This window comes from Ursus arctos, unplaced genomic scaffold (genome assembly GCF_023065955.2).
Source record: "Ursus arctos isolate Adak ecotype North America unplaced genomic scaffold, UrsArc2.0 scaffold_25, whole genome shotgun sequence".
NCBI lineage: Eukaryota > Metazoa > Chordata > Mammalia > Carnivora > Ursidae > Ursus > Ursus arctos.
Genome location: NW_026622930.1, coordinates 34,636,836 through 34,651,509, shown reverse-complemented (window position 1 = coordinate 34,651,509; position 14,674 = coordinate 34,636,836). Strand labels below are relative to the sequence as shown.

The 14,674-nt window shown below is 49.7% G+C and overlaps 1 protein-coding gene across 2 annotated transcripts in view; it reads right to left on the bottom strand.

Annotated features, from left to right (window-relative positions):
• Positions 1-14,674, bottom strand: part of SPTB (spectrin beta, erythrocytic) — a 119,945-nt gene that overhangs the window by 39,319 nt on the left and 65,952 nt on the right. For both annotated transcript variants that reach the window (XM_048220059.2, XM_026486830.4), the window contains 11 exons: positions 9,968-10,119; positions 8,591-8,764; positions 7,534-7,625; positions 7,053-7,133; positions 6,638-6,753; positions 6,080-6,192; positions 5,099-5,286; positions 3,345-3,462; positions 2,572-2,730; positions 1,532-1,834; positions 644-794 (listed from right to left, as the gene is read on the bottom strand). In XM_048220059.2, the coding sequence (XP_048076016.1) occupies positions 644-794; positions 1,532-1,834; positions 2,572-2,730; positions 3,345-3,462; positions 5,099-5,286; positions 6,080-6,192; positions 6,638-6,753; positions 7,053-7,133; positions 7,534-7,625; positions 8,591-8,764; positions 9,968-10,119 (1,647 nt within the window). The remainder of the gene's footprint in view (positions 1-643; positions 795-1,531; positions 1,835-2,571; positions 2,731-3,344; positions 3,463-5,098; positions 5,287-6,079; positions 6,193-6,637; positions 6,754-7,052; positions 7,134-7,533; positions 7,626-8,590; positions 8,765-9,967; positions 10,120-14,674) is intronic.

The window sequence follows — 14,674 nt, the reverse complement described above, 5'->3', positions numbered from 1 at the left end:
TAGCATCTGACTCTTGGTTTCGGCTCAGATCATGATCTCAGGGTTGTGAGATTGAGCCCCATGTCAGGCTATGAGCTCTGCACAAAATCTGCTTAAAACTCTTTCCCTTTCCATCTGTCCCTCCTCTCTCTCTCTCAAATAAATAATCTTAAAAATAGAATAAAATAAATATAAAATAAAAAGGCCCAGACACAAATTTCAAGATGACTCTTCAAGGAGGCAACAGGATCTTTTATTTAAGACCCAAAGCTAGAGGGGCGCCTGGCTGGCTCAACTGGAGGAGTGTGGGACTCTTGATCTCCAGGTCATGAGTTTGAGCCCCACATTGGGTGTAAAGATTACTTAAATAAATAAAACTTTATTAAAAAAAAAAAGACCCAAAGCTAGAAACCTAAATTATCTGTCATATCCTGAACTAGCAGAGTGAATGAAAGGCAGATGATGCCTTGTTGGTGCTTATAAACACCTTCTGATTATAGATTACCCAAGCAGCTGCCTGCTCGCTGGAGAATTCGCTATCCTTCAAGCTTCTTTCTTGTACCATTAGCTGATGGAAGAAGCAGAATTCTAAAGCTAGGAGACTTTTCCAAGCTGGGGTGCTAGAATGCTGAGCCAGAGGATGGAGAGACGCCTGCGGCCTCACCTTTCTCCTCAGTGAACTGCAGGGTGGCTGCGGTGATGGCCTTCACTTTGTCCCCTTGGATGGCGATGTCAGCTTCCATCAGCCTGTGCTTCTGTAGCAAGTCCTCGACCTCTAGCAAGTGCTTCCCGAACTCGGCAGACAAGAGGTGAGCCTGGCAAAGAGGACAGAGCAGGTAGGGGGGACGAGGAGAGGTGAAGACACATACCTGCTAGGAGAAGGACACCCCTCCAAAAGGAGTGTCCATGGTATCTGGGCCGGGGAGTCAGATGCAGCTGGAAAATGGTTGCTGCTCAGCACGGATGCTAGAGAGCAGGACTTCCTACTGGGAGTGACTTTCAGAATCAGGCACAGAGAGATTTTCAGAAGCTCAAGCCTCACACTCGATCTCCTGCATCTGTCTCAAGGTTTGGGGCCTGGGCATGTGTATTTTTAGAAAGCTCCATGGTCGGTCTGCTGGGCATCCTTGGTGAGACCCACTGCAGTGGAGGGAGAGGAGATTCAGACTTCTTGGTTGTCCCGTTGGGATTCTAACATAGGATTGAGTCTGGATTCTAACCAGACTCAAACTGATTACTCAGAGCCTGATTCTCCAGGCTCCTGGTTCCCGTCTATTATTTCTAGGTTCTCTAGGTTGGCACCTCTGCTACCATGAACCTAAGATGTCTTGATCACCCAAAATACAGTGGACCTGGGCTGGTGACTTGTCTGGAGCAGAGGGAACCAAGTAGTCGATAGGTGGATGCAGCCAGACACCGTACTGCCTCAGTTTCTCCCTTCTGGCTCAGGATCGTGCTTGGCTGGGAGGCATCTAAGGAAGCAGGGCTAACTGCAGGGCTGGAGCTAGGGTTGGCCTGGGGGCACAGGGGATGGGCAGCCTCCAGGGCTCACCTTGATTTCGTCCATCCAGTCAATGCTGTGCAGCATGTCCTGGAAGAGCTTCTGCAGGGCCAGTGTCGTCTCGAGTCTCTGGCGCCGGGACCTCAGCAGCTCCTGCAGGTAGCTCCACAGGCGCAGGACGTTGTCCTTGCGGGCAGTGATGCGCTTCTGGTCGTGGTAATTCTCCTTTTCCAGCTCCTGGGCCAGGTCCTCCAGGGCCTTCACCCGCTCCTCGTAAGCAGCCGTGTCAGTCTCGATGGCCTCGTGCTTCTTCTTGGCGGCCTCCACGGCTGCCAGGTCATAGCCAAAGTTATCCTGGCCCCCAGGGAGAAAAGTGGGCAACTTAACTGGGCTCCCCTTGGCAAGTCCCTTCGAACAGAGAGAGATGGCGGGTCCCTCAGAACAACTGCTTGATGGGAAAGCCCACTCCCTAGGAGCTTGTTCGGCTGTCTTTTTCAGCTGATCTTATCAGAGCCAAGTTCCAAAGACTGTCTTACAAGAACCTTTAAAAGCAGCTCATAATTTTATTCACTGTGCCCTATGTGCAGGTATGCTGAGTGTGAATCACTCACAGAGCTCTTTTGCGGCCTGCTGGCGCCTGCCACCCTGCCTGGGAGGGACCTGCCCGATTCTGGGCGGGAAGGGGCTGCTCCTCACTTAGGAGCCCCGCAGCTGGAAACAGACAGCACACCCCCATGCTATCAAGGATGCACACATGCCCTCCGAGTCTCAGAACGCTGGCTTTGCCCTGCCTGGACAACATTTGAGTCCAAACTCTAAGTGGGAAGCAACAGGTACTCTCCTGGAGCGTCAACCCTGGGGTCAATTTTCAGCTAGTGAAATTGGACGTGGCCCTAGAGGCCAGGGTCCATGGAGAGTTCTTCCTCAAATGTGAATCCAGACCTACCCAGTCATGGGGAGCAGGGCTGGAAGGCCTGTAGAAAGGCTTATCCTGCTGCCACTGAGAGGCCAGCTGGGTCTCCAGCCCAGCTGACTGCTGGGGGCTCTGGAAAGCTTCCGCCACCTGCCATGCCCAGCACGTCTCCCACTACCTGAGCCACGAGGCGCTGGTTTTCATTGAGCCACGTCTCTCTCATGGCGGCCTTGCGGTCAAAACGCCGGGCCACCTGCTCCAGCTTCTCTTGCCGAATGAGCTCATTTCTCAGGGCCAGCTCCCGCTGATACTCAGCCTCCTCCAGGTTTTCCCAGGCCTGTGTGGGGGACAGAGGAGAATTCTTGGGGCACAGGGGAACATCTGGGTTTGGGGGTTCCATCTCTTTAACCCAACACTAAGTGATTTCAGGAATCTAGGCAGAGCCTAAACTTCAGCAAATCTTTTGATTACCAAAGATTTGGGGAGCACTGTTCCTGACCTTGCAGTTCCCTCCTCCCCTAAACCTGCCTTAGACTCTTGGCCTAATATAATGTTACTTGTCTCTGCGGGTGTTCAGTGCATTCTCACTGACTAAATGGCTACTTTCATTTTGTTAGAACGTCCAAGTTGTAATAAGCCTCTAAATCTCTGAAATATCGGAAGACATTTCCCTTCTGTTAAAAGTAGTTAATATTCATTCTGCGGTCAGAGAAACTCAAGAATCTATGGAGACTAAGCCATAAAACTGGTTCCAAAAATGGACTCTGATCATCTGAGCAGGGGGCTGAACTAATGGATAGAAATAGTTTCAGAGAGTAGCCCCAAATAGCCAGCATGTGTAGTTAATAACACCACAGAAAGTGGCTTGGTTTAACCCTGCCCAGTAAGCATTCCCTTGTCAGAAACTAAGCCAACCCGCCGGCAAATGTATAATGGAAAACACTGCTGTACCCGGTTGATGTCAGATACTAGTTTCCCGTCGTGAGGGGTATACACTTTCTGATTGTTGGCTCTCATCCGGGACTGGATGGTAAAAAGTAGGACCTCCAGATTCCCCTTCTCCTGGAACCTGTTGTGAAAACGGAGGTAGGGAGATTAGCGTTGAGGTCCCCATTGCCAAATGTTTTGCTAAAGTCAACATGGAACCCTGGCATCTTGGAGCTTGGATAGTGAAATGTATTTTCCTTAAAAACAAAAAAAGTAAAGAGGATATATACATTAACTTACTTGTTTAAAAACGTCTATCATACTCCCCAACTGTGATCTACTAGGGATTGAGTCTTTAAAATACAAACCAGAAAAAACACAACAGCCAAAATAGTGTTTGCTTATCATTTGCTTCCAGAGGGGAATGGCTAACTGGAGTATTCTAGTAATTCCTGCAGATACCAAGAGTTTTACCAACTGACACAAAGAAAGGTCTTCCCCATTCTGCAAATGATGAAGGCTTCTGACTAGCTCTTTAGTTGGTTTTTTACTGAGCGAGCCAATAAAACCCTAGAAATAGCATTAGCCACATAAAAACATATTGTCTTGAAAGAAACTTTCACCTGAGTACTAATGAGCCAGTCCTCTGGACAAGTCTGAACGGCCCACTGCTTCTGGTAATAACCAGAGGGGAGAAAAAAGGCTGGGCTCCAGGAGGATAGCAGGTGTAGACGAGAACCGGCAGCAAGGTGAATGTCTGGAGCCCGGGGGCTCGCTCAAGGGAACTGTGTACTTTACATTCCCGCACGTACACCAGTGTCTGCCTACTTCTGCATCCTCCATGTAGTCGTCGAGGACGGGCTGTCAACCAGGTCCCTCCCCATCCTGAGGCCAACCTGACAGAGTCGACCACTCACAGTCATTTCAAGAGAGCTGGGGCCCAGAGCACCATCTGCTTGGCCAAGAGATATCACCCCTGTGGTGCGCGGCCTGAGAGAAGCCCAGGGGAGGTTTTCTGTACTGAATTTAGGACTTTAAAAGTGGGTTAGTGTCAGGCCAGAAACCGGATACTTGTTTATAGTACATTCTAGACTCCATGTTTCACCTTTCCCTGGAGTCACGAATGAAGAGTGTGGGACGTGAGGGGGAGGAACAAGGCCAAGAGTACCACCAATGAGCTAGAGATCTATCTCAGAAGAGCTGGAGAAGCTGAGGGCAGGTGAGCCAGAATGCCCCCTCTGTTTGTGTGTCCACCTGTGCATGTTTTTACGGGCGTGTCTGTATGCGTATGCACACACATGGGTGTGGCTGTGCAGACGTGTGCACACATGTGCACAGACCCTACACACACTGGGGTGAAGCGGAGGTCCTGAGAGGTCCCCAAATGCTCTGTTGATGAGCAGTGACAGATGGGAGAGGAATGGGATGTAGCTGGTCATCAACAAGACCCCAGACAGAGAGCTCTGGGGCTGAGAATACAGAGGTTATTACCAGATAACAAATGCACAGCTCAGCGCACAGAGGAGAGAGGAACTTTCCAGCACTTTCTCTTTCTCTAGCTCTGTGTCAAGGGTTACTCCTCAATGCCCCTTTCCTGCAGGCTGATGGCTTGGGAGCAGGAAACCAAGGTGGGGATGAAGTGGATGAGAAGTGTGAAGCTCTCTCACCTCTAGGTTATACCTCCCGGATATACTTCTCAAGACCCAGAGCCTGCCTCTACCTTTGGCAATCAGTTTCCTAGCCTCAGATGCCCACCCTCCCAGAGCCCAGGCCCTTACTTAGGTGGCTTCTCCACGGTGCGGTAGGTGCTGAAGGCCTGTAGTTGTTGCTGGACGCCTGTCAGGGAATTGGCAAACTTGCGGCTATTTAGGACCACGATGGTCTGCTCAATCCAGGTGAGCAGGTCTGAGGCCAGCCCACTGTACTTTTCAATCATCTTCTCCGTCTCAATGGCATGGTCAATGACCTAGGGAATCACTTTATCACTTATCCTTATCAGAAGAGCAATGACACCAATGAGGCCATCAATGGGGACCAAAATGAAGGCGGTCCCCCTCTCCAGCCTTGGAGCATTCCGTGTTGGGTTTGTTCCCTGAGCCCCAAGGCATTGCTAAGACAGGAGGAGTGGACTGGAAGAGGAATGGCAACATCAGCAGGGAGCTAGCTCTGCTAGGGTTCAGGGCCAGCTCCACCCTTCCCCTAACCCTAGAAAAGACTGGTAAGCTTGCTGGGCCAGGACATCAGCCACCAGAAGGGCCAACGTCTTGTTCATTTTAAAATGCATTATTAGGAATCCAGAGCTTCTAGGCACTGTCTTTGCTAAACATCAGGCACACGAGGACGAAAGAGAAATGGTCTCTACCCTTGGGGAGCTGTGGGCCAGCAGGGGAAAGGAATCCGGCAGGAGGGTCTGTACGGTGGGATGGGTTCCTGATACTCCACGGAGTGAAGAGGCCCAGAACCACAATAGGCCAGTACATAAAAGCTCATTGTGTCCCGTGGAAATGTTCATGAGATGGGGAAGTGGGGCTCAGAGCTGTAGGCTAGGACATTTTTCAGGACAGCCCATCAGCTTGCTTTGGAATTAAGCTTGGGAGCCATTAACGTGGCAGTGCTTGGCTTCAGGGGAAGTTGGTGGGGAGTGATCCGTCTGCCCCCCTGCAGCTGGGGCTCAGACACAGAGCTCTTGGGATAGGAAGGGAGCATCACAGTGTGGCAAACAGGGAAACAAGGTGGCACTCTGTGAAACAGCTCCATACCTTGCCGACGCGCTTGCCCTCCACCGCGAGCACCTTCATCTTGGAGAAGTAGTGGTAAAACGCCACCACATAGGTAATGATGGATTTCTCATCAGGGTTTTCTGTGAAGACATCTGTAAGGGGAAAGGGTGCGTGCTGAGGGCCCAACTGGGAGGTGGAAATGTCAGGCTCAGAGGGTTCATCTCCCTGTTCCTCCAGCACGAAATTCAACTCTAGGCACCAAGTGACAACCACAGGGGTGAGAATGAGAGTGTTTGCGATTTTTGCGAGAGGATGAAATTCATATTAGAACTGCAAATGGAGTGAAAGGAGTGAAAAAGAAGGATCCAGAGACTACAGATGGGACCCTGTTGGCCCAGGTGAGGGTCAGGAACCACCCTGGATCTGAAGAGCAGGCCCGGAGCAGAGTGCTGGCCCAGCCACTGGCCCCTCGCTGTGTCCATGGCTTGCCCGGCACCGGGCCTAGCCTCCTCCCAGTGCCTCGTCAGGCTGGGGCTCCCTTCGGCAGGAACGCTCTCTCCCTTGCAGCAGTGAAGGGCTGGAGCAGGTGCAGCTTACCTTCAGGGTCGAGGAGCGGGATGATGCCCAGCTGACGCTCAGCCACCTTGAATGCATGTTCTAGGTTGTGCCGTGCGTTCGAGTCCTTCAGCTTATCAAAGTCGATCAGGTCAGGCCTGGGGACAAGGCCAGACTGCTAAAAGGCGGTGGCCACAGCATCCCCACCTACAGGGCAGCCCCGGCATGAAGCTAAGATACTGGACAGACAGCTGGGCAGAAGTGAAAGGAGGAGACAGAAGCAGGGGAGGAGCAGCTGTGAGCAACAGAACATGGGGAAGGGGAGAGGGCCTGCCTGGAATTTCAGGGAGGCAGGGAAGCTGAAGGTGAGAGAAGGCTTGAACAGGGACCTATACATTGTACGCCCTGTATCCAGAAAGCCCAGGGGTTCTGCCCTCAGCCCTCTCTTCCCCCTTACCGGTGCTTGTGTATCAGGGCGTTAAAGGCCAGGCCATCCTTCCAGCTAGAGGTAAAGTTCGTGACATTGACCTGGGGGTAGCTGCATCCAAGAGAAACATTAAGACCTAAGAAACAGATTATTTTGGAGTCCCCAAAAGTGTATGAACTGAGGGACCAATACACAGGAGAGAAACCGATCCATCCCTTCTCGAGCCCCTTCAACGACAGACAGCAGTTAAACTACATGAAGAGGTTCCTCCATAAGGTGGGCCCAAGAGACTCACACACCCAACAGACACCAGAGTCTGACCCAGGCAACTCTGGAAAGGAATCCTGAATCCCAGGCCTCCAAGAATCAGGTCAGGATACATTTTGTATTGGCTACGCTGAGGCTGCTATAGTTCTGGGAGATGGTATGTGTGTTCCTTGGCTATGGCAGTACTTGGGGGAAGCAGGAGGGCAGGGGGGAATGGAGTAGTGAACTGGTTCCCAGGGCATACCCTGCTGTCTTCATCTGACACCACAACAGCAATGCATCCTTGGCAGAGCGCGTCTCACGACCTTCCTGAGTTTCCACAACAATGTCCTGAATCTAGGGGTGCAGGAAAGAGAGAGGGAGAAATGAGATTTGCATCTGCATCCGTGCCTTCCTCTCTCCCTGGCAAGCTCCCTCCCTCTTTCTTAAAATTTCTTGGCCATCCATCTGCCTTGCCAGCCCTGCAGCAACACCACAGTGTAAGGCCCTGGGTCCCCGTGGCCTGTTTCCCCACCTTAGTCAGCTATTGGGCCAAGGATGGCCTCCTCATGTCAGAAGAGACAGCTCTAACTTGATAACTAATGGGATACTGAGAATAGACAAGATGCCCCAAACCCTCCTCTGAGGAACAATGCCCTGCAAGGGACAACATGAATATTGAAAGGTATTGTGTTTTGATTAGTACATTCTTCCCAATTCTGCAGCCACTATTGTTTCATTGTACACACCCACAGAGTGAAATTGGATACCCAAGACCCCTCGGATGAGATCTTCAGTCTGTGAGTTGTGTGCTGTCTCCTTCCCTGCCCTCCCTGCCTCAGGACTAGATTCTTTCTGTCCCCCAGCCAGCAGGTGGAAGGCCCTGCTTTCCTTCCTTTGCACTTTCTAAACTTCCTTACAAATCATGGACCTTGAATTTCAGGGTGGGAAGAGAAAAGTTTCTGACTGAAAAACATAATCTCAATCTTCTGTATTGTTTTTGCAACTTCTGAATCAAACGATTTTATAGAACCAAAAAGTTACACACGTTGGGGGAAAAGGACAAAAGCAGATCTCCAGGCCAGACCTCACCCCAGCTACTAATTTCTATCTTCTTCCTCAACAGACTACACTGTTGACTGAACAGCTCACCCTGAACTTCAGCAATTAGTCAATGCAGAGGACGGTTACTTCTTCCTATAAACACTGCCCCACGGGACAGGTTTCTAGCCTCCCAGAATGTGCACAAACACTCACACTTCATTCACCTCCCTGGCCCAGGGAGGCTCCCTCCACTCCCTCTGCTCCCCCAGGAAACCCACCTGGAAGCGAAGGATGATGGTCCAGATGAGGCCCAGGACCAGGCGATGGTTGCCATCCACGATGTCATGGGAGCCCATGTTTTCCAGGTGCACGCGCTGTTCCTTGAGGAACTGTAGGGCCTTGTCCACATTCTCCAGGCAGTGGATGCGCATCTTCCCCTTCGTGGGCTTTGGCTGAGGGAGGGCATTGGCCTCATGGGCATGGAGGGACCTCACAATCACCCCAGAGGTGATTGCAGCCTAGACCAACTCCTGTCATCCGTGTCTACCCTCCACCCTCCTGGCCAGTCTTCAACTCTCATGTTCACTCCTTGACATTTTTCAATCCCATCCTTTCTGCAAAGTTTAGATGCTCCCCTTTCCTTGAGCACCTAGAGCTCTGTAATTGGGCTGCATCAGTACTATTCCTGGGTCTCAACAAAGACTTCTGAAGGGGTAATAAATGATATTCAAAAGCACTGAAACAGCAAATAGTTAATTGAGCACTTACTATGTGCCAGGCACAGGTCTAAGAACTGTTAACTACTGGTGATAAGAATGGCTTTTTGTTTGGTGGTTGATAATGGGGGCCATCCCACCATCAAACCTCCTCCCTCCTCACCTCTGAATGGCCCCAGCCAAAACTTAAGGGGACCACCACTGAGGAGTAACCACATCATGTGAAGGGTTCCCAGTGGTAACTCTTTCTGGTGGCCTTTCAATACAGGGTAAGAGGCAGTTGAAAAAGCAATGGGAGAATATGGTACCTTTTCATTCAAAGCCCGAGGATCTTCGTACCTCATCAGGTACGGGTATCATTTTATATTTAGGGGAAACAAGGAAAAGAAGGTCCTGAATGACAGACCCAAGGTTATGATAGAAGTGACTGAGCAAAACTTGAACCTTAACCTGGTTCTCACTCAGAGGCAACGTTACTGCCAGGTGGGTCACATGGAGAGGGCCTATACTACATTTCCACTTGGAAGAGTGATAGAACACACAGGAAAATATCTTCCACACTCCTCTCTTGGTTCCAAGAAGGATGTCATTTCTCCAGCCGGGTAACAGAATCCATTTTAGCCTGCGCGAGGGGGCTGAGGGTGGGCCCACTGCAGGCCAGTCACAGATGCCTAGGCCCCCAGTGGAGAAATCAAGAGCTCTGTATGGCTTCTGGGAGAAGCATGAAGAGGCTGGAATGGCCAAGAGGCAATACATTCTGAGAAGAGGTCAGAGAACTCAGTAAGCCACACGGACATCTCACATCAGTAAGTAATGAAACCTCCCTAAAGAACAGGGAGAAACCTTGAAGGCTGTGGGAACTAGAACCACTCCCAGGCCATGTCTTTTCTAAAAAGGGGGCACAGTACCAGCCTTGGGGTTCGGGGCAAGGGGCTTTACCAGCATCTCTCCGGAGAGGACCTCCAGCAGCTTAATAAGCATCCGCCCGTCCCGCAGGTCCTTGTAGAGGTCAGTGATGCGGCAGGGCACGCGAGCCAGGTTTGAGTTCACCCATTTCGTGAAGGTCTTCTTCTGAACAACTTCCCGCTCATCTGAGTGGGGAGAAGAGACTTGGGTGAGGTGCCCAAAGTTGGCCGTGTCAATGTGCAATGTGACACAGGGCTGAAGCGTTTTCCCTTAATTCCAGGGTCCCCCGATCCTTGGCAGGAGAGGCTGAACTATCTATTCCACCGCCTTCCTAGGAACATTTGTGATCAGAGTGTAGTCTTTGGGCAACATGGGTCCACGTGTCATGACTGGGGCAATGAAGAGATAACTTCTATCACCACCTTCTATGCACAGTGGCTATTCACCCCTAATTCAGCCACCTGTTTCCTGTGCCTGGCAGAATGCTGTCCCATTGTACTGGCAAGCTCGGATTTCAATGCCAGGTTCACCCATCTACCCATCCAACCAACATTCCCTCTGCCTAGAATGGTCTCTCTTGCCCTTCCCCTCCCCCACCCCCTCTACCCAACTCCTATTTGTCCTGTAGGACAGTGTCCTGTAGGAGTCAGTGCTTCTCCAAAAAGCTTTTCCTGACCCCTTGGCTAGGTTAGGCGTCCCTGTGGGTGCCCTCACCCCTGCATATGCATTTGTTATTTAGGGCCTGCTTCACATTTATAGGAGTTGAAAGCCCATCTCTCCTGCAAGAGTGTAGGTATCTTGAGCCAGTGAAGTCTTGTCTTGTTCACATCCATATCCCTAAGGCCCAGAGCCTGGTACACAGTAGGTGCTCCAGAGCTGTATTGTAGTCAACTGCACATTTATTCAGCTCCTATTGGTGGCAGGCTTGGGATAGGCTGATAATACATAAAATTAAAACCAACTGCCTGCCCTCAAGGAGCTCCTGGTAGGTAGAGAAGAATGATGAACAAGGCAAGTGGAAAGTGTGATCCACATGAGATTAGGGGTAAGGGAGGCATGGGCTGGAGGCTATCCATTGCACTATGCCGGATCTCTCACCCCCAGAATGGCAGGCAGGAGTTCTCTATCTTCAGACCTGAGAAGCTGACATGGGATCCCCACTCTAAATCAGCATCAGCCAAACCAGGCTTCTCGCCCATGCTGTGCCAGCTCAGGAGAGGTACCTCTTCGCATCTCTGCAAGCTAGGTGCTGGTCACCTGCCCAGGTAGGGCTGGGAGGGCTGAACAAGATGCTGGAGAGAGGGCAGAAGCTGGGATGGCAGAAAGTGGGGGAGGGGTGGAAGGTTAAGAGAGAGAGGAGAGTGGCAGAAAAGAGACACAAAGGGAGAGGAGGGGAGGAGGGGCGAACGCTTGTTCTGTTGGCTTCAGTGAACAGTTTGTGGCAAGAGGCTGCAGGCACTTTGGTGCAGGAGCTGACCTGGCAGTGGGACTGAGCCTAGGGCCATGGAGGATCCCTGGGGAGGGTGTGTAGGTGTCGGGCACAGCGAGTGCAGCCTCAGAGCAGCCAGGAGGGGAGTTAGCGCCCTGGGAGCAGATTACATGTCCGTTCGGCTGAGCCCAAACCGTGGCAGGGTTGGCTTTTTAAATTATTAAATATCTGATTTAACAACAACAAAAAGAGAAGCCCAGCCAGTGTGACCTCCAGGGTATAATTTTGGTGGTTCCTGAGGCTCACAGCATCAGAGTCCTTCCTCTTGCTCTGCTATTTTAGGGTTAGGAACTCAGACATTTTATTCACTTATTCATTCAGCCAATGTTTACCGTACAGCTGCGAGGTGCCAGGCTCGGGGCGGGGGGGGGGGGGGGGGGACGTGGGACTCAAGGACATGAAAGACAGCACTCTCCTTGAGGCAGGCCTACTCTATTATAAAGAAGACGAGTGCTGGTCTCTCATCTAAAGAATTCAATGGCAGCCACTTAAATAAGACTTCCACAAAGAGGAAAAATACTACTACTGGCTCTGTAAGTCTCGAATATAAAATTAAAATGGCAATCCATTCACACTGGGCCTCTGGGCAAAGTTTCAGGGTAAAAACTCCCCTTACTCTTGTTGGCAGCAAATTAAGCCACTTCCCTGATTTCAAGGACTGCTCGGTAAGATGTAACCGAAGTTTCAATGATGTACCGGGAAGGAGGCAACGGCGTTTATTCTGGGGTGTGTTTGGACTCAACAGAACCAGCCGCAACAGCATGGAGCCTTCCCTAGAAAGTAGACCTGTTTAAAGAAGGGGCAAGCCCTTCTGACTGATGGTGGAGCTTTGACCAAGGTGCTGAAAGTTTGAGCCCCTTTAGAGATCAGCGTATCCAAAACCTAGAGTGCTTTCTTCCTTTCTCCTTTTCCTGTTTTTAAGAAACTAAAAATTTCATTACATGGGTGCTGAAACCCATTTATTTATGCTTGACAAAGGGTAAGGAAGTGCTTTTAGCTGGGGGCATGGGATTTAATTCTTGGATGCTGGGCTGGCACATACGCTGGTTCAGATGTGTCCTAACTTACCCTTAGATCTCCCCAGTTTTCAACATACAAATGAAGCCTCTTGGACCCCAAAATGTTGGAGCCGCAGGGTTAAGAGCTCAGGAAGGCAGCTTCCTGGCTGCCTTTTACTTGAAGGCTAGGGTGAAATTGCCCAGAATCCCCAGCACCCTGAAATATTTTGCAGTGTTGAGACACAGGAAAGATTCCGAGAAGCTAATGATGATCCTGAGGAGGGAAAAGGCCCAGTGGTGGGGATTAATTTCCACTAGCTGTTTGCTCTGGCTGTTTCACACCGCCTGCTCAGCACATTCACTCCTAGCATGGCCCAGGCGTTCATCAGGAACCTTCCAAATGCAGGAGAGGCGGGTGGCCCAGGGCCAGTTGGGCTGGGAAACTGGGTGGTGTGGACAGGCTGGGGCAGTGGCCATGCAGTGGGCCTACTATCCCTAGGGGACCTGGGCCATTTTGCAGGGACCATCAGTGGAATGGAGGCCTCAGCAAGGTCCAGCTAGGGGTCCAGACCCTATTTCCAGACCTCTAACCCTGCCAGTGCAGGAAAGGGAGCATGGACTGACTCAAAACCAGAGCTTCAGAAAACCCTGGTGCTTCTGCTGCCCTCAAGCTTAGGGCATCTCCATTCCTGCCTCTTCCTCTTCCTCTTTCCTTCCTTCCCAGGCTTTGGCCATCCTCAGTCCTCCCCTACATGTCAGGGCTTCTCCTAGAAAACTCACCTTCTTCTCTCACCAGCCAGCTAGAACAAGTGTCTGGATATTGTGACTGGGTGATCTTTCTTTTACACTCCTTTTCAAAGCTTTGGTTTGAGGTCAAATAAACCCACAATACCAAAATTCAAACATTTATCTGCTTATAAGTGAGTTTATACATGGAAAGTGTTTAGAACAGTGCCTGGCATGCAGAAAGCTAGCCATAAACGTCCTCATCACTGTTAGCATCACTACTACTGCTATTACAACGTGTAGGGTCCTGTCCTGGATGCTTGGGGGGCACAAGGCAGGCTCATTCTCCCCAAGGTCCTCATGATCTGGTTGAGGAAACAAGACAAAAACCCACAAGCAGTTAACTTTGCAACCACACAAGAGATAAAAGGCAGTTCATTTTAATAATACAAAAGCTGTCACAAGGTGATACTGGATTAATTACCAGATAAATGGCACATCCAGTAAATGGTCATGGGCGAAAGAGGAAAGAGGTCATTCTAATTGGAGTAGTCAAATGGGGGGGGGGGGTTCATGAAGAAAACCACTTTGGACAGGCAGAGGAGGAGGGGAGCCAGGGAGGCAAGATGTTCCTAGACAGAAAGGCATGGAAAAATGGAGCTTGTTCGGGGGCTGCTGGGTAGCTACAGGTAAGCAGGAAACATGTGGAAAATAGGTTTTTAGCTGAATATGGAAAGCCCTGAATGAAAGGCTAGGTTTAGATTTAAACCTAGAGGCAAAAGATGTCACTGAAGGGATGGCAGGATCCTTTTCTGAAATACTAGTTTCTAAGGCCCTCAATGATAATTAAAAAAAAAAAGTGTTTCAGCTTAAAAAGAAGAGTGTAAAATCTACATAAAGAGAAACTGAAAAGCCTCCTGAGGCTCACAAAAGATTTGAACACGTGTAGAAAGGCACATCCGATTCTTGAATAGGAAAATTCAATATCATGAAGTTGTCAGCTTACTCTAAATTAATCTATATATTGAATATTATTTTAGATATATTTAAATTATATAATTTGGGGGAAACTAGAGAAGCTATGAGAAAATTCATTGGGAAAACAAAAATAGCTAGGAAAATTCCCAAAAGAAGATAACAGACCTTCCCAGGTGCTTTTTCTATCAGATAGTAAAGCACAGCATAAAGGTACCATGATAAAACTGTGTGCTACTAGCATATGAATAGACACATCGATGGAACAGAAACAGTCCCAAGCACACATAGGCATTTGATATCTGGTAAACATGGTATTTCAAATATAAAGAAAGAAGGATTATTGGATAAAGGGTGTGGACAAACCTAGATGCCATCCAGGAAAATTTAAATATATACCTCACCCTCCAGGATAATTTCATTTGGATAAAAACTGAAATGTAAAAATGAAACGATAAAAATACCAAAACAAATCATGGTTGAACTTTTTTTTTTTATAATGATGGTATAAGGCACAAAATTCAAAAGGTATAAAAGATTGAAAGTTCAACT